This window comes from Petaurus breviceps, unplaced genomic scaffold (genome assembly GCF_028583685.1).
Source record: "Petaurus breviceps papuanus isolate PSGF00001 unplaced genomic scaffold, PetGlider_PUasm1.0 91023, whole genome shotgun sequence".
Classification (NCBI taxonomy): domain Eukaryota; kingdom Metazoa; phylum Chordata; class Mammalia; order Diprotodontia; family Petauridae; genus Petaurus; species Petaurus breviceps.
In genome coordinates this window covers 606,572-620,365 of record NW_027187398.1, presented here as the reverse complement: position 1 = coordinate 620,365, position 13,794 = coordinate 606,572, and the positions used below count along the sequence as shown (strand labels likewise).

At 35.2% G+C, this 13,794-nt stretch overlaps 1 protein-coding gene across 4 annotated transcripts in view; it reads left to right on the top strand.

The window, feature by feature from the left end:
- TRIM37 (tripartite motif containing 37) overlaps nt 1–13,794 on the top strand; it is a 119,532-nt gene that overhangs the window by 66,690 nt on the left and 39,048 nt on the right. For all 4 annotated transcript variants that reach the window (XM_069078028.1, XM_069078027.1, XM_069078026.1 and 1 more), the window contains 3 exons: nt 6,503–6,579; nt 9,518–9,697; nt 13,475–13,589. In XM_069078028.1, coding sequence (XP_068934129.1) covers nt 6,503–6,579; nt 9,518–9,697; nt 13,475–13,589 — 372 coding nt within the window. The remainder of the gene's footprint in view (nt 1–6,502; nt 6,580–9,517; nt 9,698–13,474; nt 13,590–13,794) is intronic.

Here is a 13,794-nt window from a genome sequence, read left to right as displayed (position 1 = left end):
ATGGCAAACTTCACCAAAGAAACAAAAGAGAGAGCAATAGATTGGGAATTCTATGAAGGTCAGCTTTTAAGAGGAGAACCAAAAAACAGGAACATTAAAAGAAAATAAGCTTGTTATATAAGTAAAATATATGGCTCTTGAAGACATAGAGACAGTCTAAGTATCATAGATCTCCAAGAACACAAGAGGGAAAAACCTCAACACAGTGGAGAAGAAAATAATAGAAGAGAACTGCTCCAATCTTATGGACAAAGAAAATTAAATTCCAATTGAACAAATTCATATTGCTTCCAGAAAAAAAATCCAAGTCTTCAAACTCTTAAGATACATAGTGATTAAATTTAATACTTTTTTTCAGAAACAACAAGTTTGTCAAGCCATCTAGAGAAAAGACCTTCAAATACAAAGGAAAGGGCATTCAAATAATGCAGGACTGTTCCATACCCACTATAAAAAGGAGGGAATAGAATAATATGATCCAAAAAGCATTGGAGCTCTTCACACAACCCAGGGTGGCCTATCCTGCAAATCTGAGCTTACCATAGCATTGTAATGGTAAAGAAGAGCTTGAAAGTTTTTAGAAAGCCAATTAGAACTGAAGGGATTATTTGTATCTCTTAACACCTCAAAATAAGGACAGAATGATGATGGAGAGATCAGTAAGAAAATTTTTTCCTAACTTCACACAAGGAGATAGAGGTAAATACACAAATAGTGAGGGTAACAGTGAAGAGGTGAATAGAGGACATTATGTATAAAATCTGGTAATACTTTATCTACAGGTAAATCAGTGTTTTTTTGTTTAACTATAATAAGGGAGAGCATGTAGAAGGGAGGGAGGGGACCCAGGAAGATAGAGGAGTGTGATGCATAGGGGTCAAATCTTGGGCTCAGAAATGAGGGGAAGATGACCTCTGTGGTCTCAGAAGGAGAAGAACCTGCACTTCTTCTGAGTTAGAGGAGGAAAATAATGAAAGGAGTGGAGGGGATGAAGGAAGATTTACTTTGGAGGTGGTTCCATTGATGAATGTTCTTATGGGTGGCCAGTGAATGCCAAGGAGAGGAGGATCTTACAATAAATGAGGTCTGGGGGATCTGGTACTTGAAGAGTTGTACTATTACATTGGGAGGTGACAGATTGGAACCTCTGGGGGCACTTGGCACCTAAAAGAATGTGACAGTATAGACACAGAGAGGAGATTTAATGTGGAGGAAATAAAAGACCAACAAGGGAGGGTATAGATCAGTGATGGGCTGCATAATTAGGGACACAGTGGGAAGGGACCCTGCCACTGGGCAGTGTCCTCTCTAATACCTGAAATGGTTATAATTGTACTGGGAGTGAGGCATAGTTGAAAAGGGGAAATATATGGGACAGATTCTACAAACCAGTGACAGAAAATGCCTAGAGGTAGAGCCTAGAAGAATGCCTCTGAAACTTAGCATGAAGAATACAGAGAAAAGGGAGACACTAGATGATTATAGGGCTCATCAGTCAGGGAATTAGGGTCTAGACTAGAGAGGAGAAGATAGATAATGAAGAGAGTAAAAGAATTATTTTTTGGAAATAGACACAAAATATGAAATTAAAAAAGCTAATACATAGAGGACTAAATGAAAGGGGGAAAAGGGGGGGAGACTGTATGACTGAGAAGAAGAAAGAAGAGTAAGAAATATATGACCAGATAAAAACAGGAGAGAAACAGGAATTAATAAAGAAAACCTTAAAGAGAAAAAAATAACAGATGAGAAGAGGGGATTGAGGTGAGAGACAAGAGCCTATAGGATCAGAGACACCTGGAAAATAAAGATTAAGGTAAGGTAACTAAAGGAACACAATACTGTGTTTACGACAAAAGAGGGAAAATAATACCTTAAAAAAAATACCTCACCAATTTTAGAGTCATGGAAGAAAATATAATCCTTACTCTTATAATTTTAAATGTGAAAGGACTAAACAATTCAGTAAAATGAAAAAGAGTGACAGATTGTATATTGCATATGAAAACAAAACTTTACATTGTACATTTTTTTAAAAACCACAAAATAAAACTGAAGGGATAGAATAAAATTTATTATGTTTCAAGTAAATTTAAAAATATAAGATTTGCTACCATGTTCTCAGATAAAGCAAAAAAGAATTCAAAATATTAAAAGGGATCGACAAGGAAACTATCTTACGCTGAAAGAAACCACAGACAAATTAACATTAGAAATAAACTTACTCCAAATTCCTTAGCTTCTAAGATTCATAAAGGAGACATTATACAGTAGCATGAGAATGACAGAAGACTTCAGTATCCATCTATCAGTTTTGTATGTTTAGAACTGAACACATTTCTGAAGAAATTAAAAATAGATTTATGGTATCTAAATGAGATAGCAAAATAATGTACATATTTCTTTGTACCACATGGAAGTTTTATGAAAATTGACCATGTACTAGGGCACAGAACTATCACAAAAGAACATAAAAGGGCAGAAATCGTTCGTATAACTTTTATAGACAATAATGCAAAAAAAAAGAAAGAAATTGGTTCAGGGACCACAAACAAAAGATACAGACTGAAACGGAGGCTTAACAGTGAAATCTAAAATAATGAGTGTGTCAAAGAACAATTCATAGAAACATGTAAAATTACTATTTGATGAAACTATCTTTGCTGATGATATCATAGTTTACTTGGAAAACCACAGGGCATCAGCAGAGATTCTAATTGAGGCAATAGCTTCAGCAGTCACAAGCTACAAAACAAATCAGCAATCAACAGTATTTCTCTTTAATGATGACAAAACATAAGAAGCAATAATAGAACAAAATCCCATTTTAAATAACTACAAAATGCATAAAGTATCTATGGATCAATTTACCAAAACACACAAGTTTGTATGGATTCAATAATATAGTACTCCTTAAAGAAATAGAGAACAGTTTAAATAACTTGAGGAAAATTCAGTGCTTATGGCTAAATTGTGCCAACATAATAAAAACAACAGTACTACCAAAATTAATTTACACTTATAATGGTATGCCAGTCAAATTACCAATGGGATACTTTATTGAACTTGATAGAATAAAATTCATTAGAAAAAACGAGATCTTGACTGTCAAGGGAAATGATGAATAACCCTGAGATTTTACTGTATACCCTTATGCCCTTATACCTTTTTTTACCTTATACCCTTTTACCTTAAACTGCAAATTGGGAAAAATGACATGAAATAGCAACAGTCATTGTTGGAGGGATTTTGGAAAGACAAAGCACATAAATGCATTGTTTTTGGAGCAGTGAAATGGTATAAACTTTTTGGAAAGCAATTTAGAATTAGTAAATAAAGTGATTATAATGTCTTAGACCGTTATAACCAGAGACTCCTTTACATAATTATACCAAATGGAAACCACTGATAAGAAAAAAATTCCCTTAATATTTATAGCAGTACTCTTTGTGATACCTAAGAATTATTAACAAAGTAGATATCCATCAAATGGGGAATGGCTAAACAAATTGTGGTACCTGAATGTAATGGAATATTGTCATCTTGTAAGAAATATGTGTGATAAATATAAAGAAGCATGGAAAAATCTAATGAACTGATACAGAGTAAGAAATATATGTAGTAACTACAGCAATGTAAATAGAACAATACACTACAAAATCAAAAGTAAATATCAAAATTTAAAAAATCAAACAGGCCTTGAATGAAGAGAGATGAGAAGATGCCCTCCTCCTACCCCCACTTCTTTGTAGAGGTGGGAGGTCCACAAGTGTTAACATATTGTATATGTTTTCAGAGTTTTTCAATTTATTGATCAGTTGTGTGGACTTCCCTCCCCCTCCCTAAAAAATACTATTGTCATAATATACGTGGGGGATACTGTGGTAATGTAAGAAGCAGAACATATCAGTAAACACTTTTTCTTTCTTAAAAAAAGACCTAGTATTCTGTTTATGGGAAACCATTTTTTTCCTACTCAGAACAAGGGTTTGCAAAATTATTCACTCTTAATAATATTATCTGGCATAATACTGGAAGTATAGCTGTAGCAATAAAATGAGAAAATTAGATGAATAAGTACTGTGATAAGGAGAGATTAAAATAATTACTTGTAGAGGATATAATTCTTCATTTAGAACACTCAAGAGAAATAATATCATTAATTAAAGTGATGAACACCTTTGGCAGGATAGCAGAATATAATACACTTCCCTATAATCAGTGTCTATATGTTGCCAATCGTATATTTATAGAGTGATAGGCAACATATACATAGTTTAGCAACAAAAACACATGTTAAATATTTATGAATTAGCCTACTAAGATCATATGGAACTTATATAAAGTCAGTTGTAAAAATAATTTTATTTAACTAAAAAGAATATGAGTCAGTGTCAATTTTTGTGCCAAGCCTTTAAAGATGATACTCCTTAATGAAATTTATCCATAGCTTTAATTCTTTACTGGTCAAACATACTAATGTCATGCAATATAAAATTGGACAAAATAGTAACAATCCTTATAGAAAAACAAGTGAAAATGTTGAGGGAATTTGTTGAAAATAAAGACAGACAAGGGAGAGGGACTCATTTCAAATTATACTACACAGCAGTAATAATGATCAGAACTCTCATGTTAGAGTTGTGAATTAATGAAAAATTTTTAGAAGGTGGTTTGTGCAAAATGTGCATGCCCCTTTCCTTAGTAGGCCTTCTAGAATTATATACCCTAAGGAAGTTTTTATGAGCAAAGTGCAAAAATATTTCTTGAAGTATTATTTAGAATAACTAAAAACTGTAGGAAAAAGCCTAGTTGACCAACAATTGGGAAATAACTGCACAGTCGTTTTATCTGAGAATATATTTAAACATTGCTCTGTGAGAAATTAAGGATATGAATAATTCAGAGAAGTAGGGAGAGACCTACATGAAGTCATGCAAAATGAAGATTGCGTAATTCAAAGAACAATAAAACAGTAACATCCATTTTATGCACAGAAATGTTAAAAAAGAACTGTGGGTACCACTTTTTTTTTTTAACTGGACTTGAAATGTGATTGATTTACGGAACTCTGTGGTAAACTTGCTCTGCTATTACAGATTAACCTACGAAGATAATATGGAACTTCTATAATATCAATTATAATTTTATGTTAATAAAAAAGAATATGAGTCAGTGTTAATTTTTGTGCCAGGCTAATTAAATAAAGATCATACTCCTTATGAAATTCACCCCTAACTTTATTTCTGTACTGGTTAAATATACTATTGTCATGCATTATAAAATTAGACACCTTCTCCCACTACCTATAGCAGCAATAGTAGTAGTAGTAGTAATAGCTCCAGCTATGGGAGGTAGGTACTATTAGGTTTTACAGATGAGGAAACAGACCATGAGAGGTTACATGACTTGCTTAGGTTCAGATAGCTAGTAAACTTTTTTTTTGCCTTTTTTTGGAGGGCAGTTGGGGTTAAGTGACTTGCCCAAGGGCATATGGCTAGTATTTGTGTACAGTGTCTGAGGTCGGATTTGAATTCAGGTTCTCCTGACTCCAGGGCCAGTGCTCTATTCACTGTGCCACCTAGCTGCCTCATCTAGTAAACTTCTGAAGCTGAATTTGAACTCCTCTTTTTCATTATGGGTGCTTTTTCTCTATCCTTTACTCCACATAGCTGCCTTATAGCTTCATTCTCTGCAACTTATTTTCTTAGAGAGTTGCTTGAGGACACTGAAAGGTTAAGTGGCTTACTCAGGGTCACATAGCTAGAGGAGGGACTTGTACCCAGGTCTTTTGGATTCCAAGGTCCCTCTAGCACACTGCCTTTCTGTGGGTACCACCACCACCACCACCACTATCACCACTTATGTTAGTCAGTATAGACATTTTGGGGGCTGGTGTTTGCACTGGATAAATAATGAAATTTTACAGACATTGAAAAAATTCCTTTCACTTCATTGTTTTTAAAAATTTCATTTTATGACCTCATTTTTTATGCTATTTCATATATTTGAATCCATACTCTTGTTAAAACACGTCAGATTTATAATTATTAAAAAAAAACAACAAAAATGATCCAATTGTATCTTTTTATGTCTTAATTTTAGTGAAGTTACGTGTGTTTTATTTTTTAGCAATGTTTTTAGGAATATTTGTTGCTTTAATGTTATAAAATGTTAAGACAACTTTAAAGTATTATTGCTTATTTTTTTCTTTATGTCAGAATAAATAAAATTGTACCTTTCCTTTATCCTCACAATTGTTGAAATAAAAGTTAACATAGAGATTGATCTCATTTTATTAAATTGTTAACATCTTAAGATATTAGAATAGAAATGATTTAGCTTTAATGTTGTAGATTCTAGCTCTGAAGTGTTTTATATGTTTTATTATTTTATCCAGACAGATCAGGTTTCTGTTAGATTAATAGGTAAAATAGTATATATTGGTCTCCAGTATATGAGATTATAGGTTAATCAGTAGATATTGCCTATTCTTTTTAAGGATGGAAATGGAGTTGTGCGGGGTTATTACCTCTCTGTGTTCCTGGAACTCTCAGCTGGATTGCCAGAAACGTCCAAGTAAGAAACATGATTGAGTATTGATTTCCTTAGTATATATTTTTAATATGTTTTGCCTTTTTGATATACTTATGAATCAGTTTTGCTTTGTCTTAGTGCATCTGGATATGAAATGTGTGGCATAGTGTGTCAGTATGTTTTGTTTTGAACCTGAAGCTCTAACTGAGTCATCAAGTAATTTTTTAAAAATAAAATCTTACATATTTTTTGTTACATTTTAAGTTCCAAACTATCTGTCTACCTCCTCCTCACCCTACAGTAGAGAAGGCCATCATTTGATACAGATAGACATATATGTATATGTGTTTCTGTATATATATATATATATATATATATATATATATATATATATATATATGTATGTAAAATCACACTATGCATACTTGTATTTATCAGTTCTTTCTCTGGAGATGGATAGCATCTTCCTTCATAGATAGTTTGTAACTGATGTGAATGTAATATTCAGAATAGCTTTGTCATTCACAGTTTTTCTTCAAACAATATTGCTGTTACTGTATCCAGTGTTCTCTTGGTTGTGCTCATTTCACTCTTCGTTATTTCATGCACGTCTTTCCATGTTTTTTAAAAATCAGCCTGCTCATAATTTCTTCCAGCACAGGAGTATTCTATCATAATCATATACTACATCTTTTTTAGCCGTTCCCCATTTGACAGGCATCCCCTCAATTTGCGGTTCTTTGCCACTATAAAGAGAACTACTATAACTATTTTAGAATGAATAGGTTCTTTTCTTTTTTCCCTGATTACCTTGGGAAACAGATCTAATGGGGATATTGCTTGGTTAAAGTGTATATGCAATTTTATAACTCTTTGGGCTATGGGAATTATATTCCAGATTGCTCTCCAAAATGGTTAAATCAGTTTCACAGTTCCACCAACAATATGTTAGTGCTTCAATTTTTCCATATTCCCTCCAACATCTCCTTTTATAATTTTAAAGCCAATCTGAGAGGTGTGAGATGATATCTTAGAGTTGTTTTAATTGCCAGCCTGCAGCAATTAATAAGAAGGCAGTATGTCAAGAACTAACCTAGGTTTCTCTAATCACTATAAAATATCACGTTCTCAGAATTGGATGGGGCTCCAGATTCCATCTAGTTCAAATTTGAGCGTGTCTGAAATTCTCTTAATCTCCAATCAAGTGGTTGTCTAACCTTCATTTGAAGATTTACTGAGAGACAATCTGCTATTGGCAAAAATAACCTGCTACTCATTTTTCATAAACTCATATTTTTTTGTAAAATATACTGTGATGTAGTTTCCTGTGATTTGAATAATGATGACATGCTAACCACCAAGTGATATTCTTTGCCTTTTTATAAAAGAAGATTTCTTGCAGCTTTAAGTTTTGAGCTGACAATTTTTTTTTTTTTTGCTTTTTGGAGGACAATTTGGGGTCAAGTGACTTGCCCAAAGTCATATGGCTAGTAGTTGTGTCAAGTGTTTGAGGTCGGACTTGGACTCAGGTCCTCCTGACTCCAGGGCTGGCGCCACCTAGCCACCCCAAGCTGAAATTTTCTTAAAGGGCCATGTTAATGAGAGTGATGGCACATTTCCAGTTAATAGCCAAGTGGGGTATGTTTTTTATTTTTTAATATATTCCCTCCACCTAACTTTCCCGTCCCCCTTTACCCAGTGTGCTATTTGAATAATAAAAAATAAAAAAGAATAGGGAAGGAAAGTTGTGCAGTGATTCTAACCATTGGTCTTGTCTGACAGTATATGCAGTAGTCCATATATATAATTCTGCACTTCTACTAAAGTGGAAAGAAACTGCTTTTAATCTCATCTTTTTGGCCATGCTTGGTCATTATAGTGTTCAGTTTCATATTTATGTTTTTTCCATTTACGTTGTTGTAGTCAGTGTTAATGTGTTTTTCTTCGTTCTATTTAACTTGTCCTCATTGTGCATCAGTTCATGTCTTCTCATGCTTCTATTTTATTACATTCACATGCCACATTTTTTTTTTAGCTATTCTTTAGTCAGCAGACATGTATTTTGTTTTCATTCTTTGCTATAACATAAAAGTGGTGCTATGAACATCTTGGTATGTACAGGACCATTTTCAGTTTTTACCTACTTTGAGCATGTGTTTAACAGTGTGACTTTCTGGTTCAAAGGGTGTGAACCATTTATTTGAATTCCATGTTGCTTTCTAGAATGTTTAGATCAATTCACAGTTCCACCAATAGTGTTTAGTGTGTATTTCTTTTCTTTGTTCTGTCAATACTGTCTTTTCCATCTTTCATCAGTGAAAATTTTTTAAGTGTAAAATGAAACCTCAGAGTTGTTTTGACTTGCATGTCTGATTTTTACTTTGCTTATTATTGATGAATTGGGGGAATCCTTACCCTATTTGTTAACAGTTTGTAGTTCTTTTGAGAGAACTTAATATCTTTTAACTACTTTTTTTTTTTTTTTGCTTTTTGGAGGGTAGTTGGGGCTAAGTGACTTGCCCAAGGTCACATGGCTAGTTTTTGTATTAAATGTCTGAGGCTGGATCCAAACCCAGGTCTTCCTGATACCAGGGCTGGTGCTCTATTCACTGTGCCACCTAGCCCCCCCCCCCTTTTTTTTTTTTTAAAGCAATCAGGGTTAAGTAACTTGCTCAAGGTTACACGGCCAGTTATTATTTCTGGGTGTGGTGCTAAGTATCTGAGCCCAGATTTTGATCTCTAGGTCATCCCGACACTGGAGCCAGTGCTCTTACTCGCTGAGCCACCTGGCTGCCCCTAAGCAATTGGGGTTAAGTAACTTGCTCAAGGTTACACGGCCAGGTGTTTCTGGGTGGGTGCTAAGTGTCTGAGCCTGGATTCGATCCCCAGGTCATCCCGACACTGGAGCCAGTGCTCTTACTCACTATGCTACCTGGCCACCCCTTTTAACTACTTCTTAATGGGTTTTTTCCAATGTTAGGTATGAGTACCGTGTTGAGATGGTTCATCAATCCTCCAATGATCCTGCCAAGAATATCATTCGAGAATTTGCATCTGATTTTGAAGTTGGAGAATGCTGGGGTTATAATAGATTTTTTCGTTTGGACTTACTTGCAAATGAAGGCTATTTGAACCGACAAAATGATACGGTAATTTTAAGGTAATGGGGAATTTTATATTGTGACTTTTATCCTTTATTTTAAAGTAAAATTCTGAGTATATTGTTCTGTGAAAAATGAACACTAATACTGAACATTTACATTAAAAGTAACTTTTATAAAATTTTCTTAATGAAATTAATAAAATAGTTCAGTATTGCCACAAACTTGTGATCTCATCTGTATGAGTCCTCTATCTAATAATACAAATTGCCAGCCCATCTATGCTTTCCTGTGAATTAAAAAGCACTTGCTAAGTACTTTCTCTAAACAGATCCCTACTAAGCTTCAAGGATATAAACAGAAAAGAGACAGTTCCTGCTCAGTTAGAATGTGAGGAGATAACACATATTGGAGGTTCTTGTGAGTCAGATGGAGAAGCCCCATGGTCATTAGGGTACAACCAACAAGCAGATACTTAACATATCTAATATCATTTCTGTTGATAAAACCCTGTTTCTGATGTTGAACCATTTTCCAATGAGAAAGATTTTGGTGGTGAGAACTTTCTTTCCCAGGTATTTAGTACCTCTGGCTTCTGAGGAATCTGGGACTTCAGTACCTGCAGAAATAGTTGCCAGGTCTTTTCTTCACAAGGGTTGATTTATTTAAAGGCTGGGCTGGAACTAGGGCTGACAGTTTTGTGAGCTTTGCTATTCTTAGGGTTTCTTAATGCTCAGTCTTCTGGACTGTTTCCATTAGGGTCTGTTTTGTTTTTTTTTTGGAGGGGCAATTGGGGTTAAGTGACTCGCCCAAGGCCACACGGCTAGTGTTAAGTGGCTGAGGCCGGAATTGAACTCAGGTCCTCCTGACTCTAGGGCCGGTGCTCTATTCACTGTGCCACTTTATGGCCCCCTTCCATTAGGAGTCTGAAGGGAGGTAATGGTTACGGTCATTTGACTTTCCTGGCATATGGCACCTCCTTTGTGTCTCTCGAGGTGCCTTGTTGCTTCGGCTAGGCTGGTTTGCCCACCCTGTTCATGGTAGTTGATCTATAGCTGGTGGGGATGGCTGACTTCTTTTAGACAAAGGTTGTTCCTTTGGATTTATAACTATGGGGGCTAAACTGAAAATGGGACCAGTGATCTGGGAGGCAGGAACCTATATTCCCAAGACTTTTGGGCTCAGATCCATGTTTTAAGAACATAGGTGCTAGGGAGTTGCCTGAGACATTTAGAGGTTGTAGCAGCAAGCACCCCAGCGTCCCTAGGGTGGCTGCCAATACAGGTTCTTAGATCTGCTTTGTTAAAGGAAAGCAACTCAAAATTGGTTAACAAGTTTACTTTAATCAGTCAAATATGTATCATTTACCTAGTTCAGGGGAAAAAGGTCAGCACCCCGAACTTCAGAACATACAGACAGAATTATCAAGACAGAAAAATAGATCAAGTAGACAGATTTCCAAACTGTCCAACCATTACATCCATACCAAATCAACATCTGGGTTTTTCAAAGGCGGGGGGCTCTCAACAACGGTTTCCCAGAGTCTCATCTGATCAAATCACAGAACACTTCTCAAAGTGAGCCCCAAAGTAAAGCCTCACATAGGGGATTATATAGCCTTCTCCTGGCTCAGAGTATGTAACAACCTTCTGGACCCACTGGCTAATCAAAAAGTATCTACTGAAAAACAAGCCTCCCACCCCAGGCTCCAGGTGCACTTTAGCCTAGGGGCAGGGAAGAACTTAAAAATTTACATTCCCATTACCGAGGTACATTGCCTAATACATTTGTTAGAGGTGAGATTTGAACCCAGGTCTTATTGATTCTCCTTCTAGCACCTTTATCTGTTATGCCATGTTGCCTTAGTAATAATATATAATAGTTCACATTTTTGTAGTTCTTTAAGATTTAGGGTCAACTGACCCTGTAAGGTAGGCAATACAAATTTTAACTCCTCAGATTTAATTCAGTAAACATTTATGGTCCATATACTATGAGTCAGTCACTGTGCTAAGCACTGTGGAAGCAAAAAAGTCCTTAAGGACTTTACAATCTAATGGACATGCGATTACACAGGTAATTAGTGTCAAGAACCAGGATGTAACTAGTACTCTTGACACTCCACAATGCCAACTCTTTTATTATTATCAGTATTAAATATTATTATTCATATTTATTGGTATTTAATAAATAGTATTCGATCTACATGCATCTAATAAATTCAGCAATCATTTGACTATAAATCATTTTAAGGTGATGTGATATAGAGGAAAGACCTCTGGAATTTCTTTCTAACTTTATTTGATAATAGCCGCCTCCTTTCTGCCACACATGTCCCTAGGTCAGGAGAAGTAACTTGTTGTGGCAGGGCATTGAATTAAACTAGGTTCCATTTTTTTTTCTTCAGGTTAGTTTTGTGAGAGGCTAGCTAATCGCTTAGTTTTTTTTTTTTTAAATTAATGAATTTATTTTTTAATTTTCATCATTCATAATCACTTAGTTTTGTTCTGTAAAACTAGGGTGATTGGACTATATACTATCTTAAAATTTCCTTCTGGCTTTAACAAACAGGAGTTGTAGGAAAAATCTCAGAACTTCTAGCTAATCTTTGGCTTTAGAACTAGAGAAAAAGCTTAAGGGAGCTAACCTTGGAGGCAGACTCTCATGCCTAGCCAGCTGGTATCCTCTGCCTCTAGTCTTGCTTCCTGAAATGTTCCAAGTTTACTTTGTTATACTGCTTGAAGTTTAACCACTTAGACATTTGTTTGAGTTAACTAGAAGTCTGCTATTTTCTGTGATTTAGAGTCATTGTGAAGTCATTCACGTGCTTTTTCTGTCTAACACCTACCTGAGAATATTGGATTAGAAATTTTTATTTTAGAAGAAGAAGGGTGATAAAGCTTTGATTTGGGATACTGGAGCACTCTGTGGGATGGTGCAGGCCCCACATCAAATTAGAGCAGTTTATTTGGGGACTTTGGAGGTAGGGCATAAAAAAGAGAGATGGAGAGAAAATTTCTAATGCCAATGTGCCCCCTTTGCAGAGGGGGTAGCCTTACACCTTGGAAAGGGGAAGGAAACTTTTTCTATCCTTTGTTTCTTCAGTACCACATGGTTTGCTCCATTTCTCGAAGTGCTTTATGGTCAGTTATACTATAGTTTAAGTAGGCTTTTATGGGCTAAGCTTGCCTTCTAGGTATCCCCAGACAGAGCATTCCATTTATCGCTTCCTTCCTCCATTTTTTTGTATAAGCAGCAAACTTCCATGACTGGAATGTATTCTTTCCCCACCTCTGCCTAATAGAATCCTGGCTTTTTTTCTTCTGCAGGAAGCCATATTAACATCTTCTCTCACTTGAAATTACTTTATATGTTCTTCATATTCATATATTTATATACATGTATATGTATTTCTGCGATACCCTCCCCTCCCCCCTTGCCTTAAATTCCTTGAAGCCAAAGACAGTTTCATTTTGTCTTAATATTCCCAGGAGCTAGGACATTGCTTTCCATACTGGAGGCATTTAATAAATGTTTATTGCTGTTAATTATCATTTGTTTCTTTGGGGGGGAAAATGCCTCCTGGGCTTCAGATAACTAGTTTAAGAAATGAATTTAGAGAAAATGATCCATTAGTCAGTGTAGGATTTCTTGTGCTTTATACTGGGGGTATAGATTGATCATATGACCTAAAAACTTAAAATTTAAATACAAATTCAAGGTGTTATTTTTAGTAATAAAATTTTATTCTTTGAATTGGTTTTTAATTTAGCTGCTGTTTCTATGTATATATGCATATATTTATATGTATTTTTGTTTTGTGTCCATTTCTTAAGGTTTCAAGTGCGTTCACCAACTTTCTTCCAAAAATGCCGGGACCAGCATTGGTATATTACTCAGTTAGAGACTGCCCAAACTAGCTATATCCAACAAATTAATAATCTTAAAGAGGTAAGCAGGTAGCATCTATTTCTAGATCTGTGCTTCAGATAGACTTTTTGGTTATTAAGTTAGCTGTTAGATGGTAGAATTACTATTTGCTACTGATAATTGAGGCAGACTTGAAACTTCTTTTCTCATTATTCTTAGAGCCCGCAGCTCTGCTCAGATTCTTCCATATTGTGGAGATTTAGTTGGTTTCTCTGGTTTCTCTTCC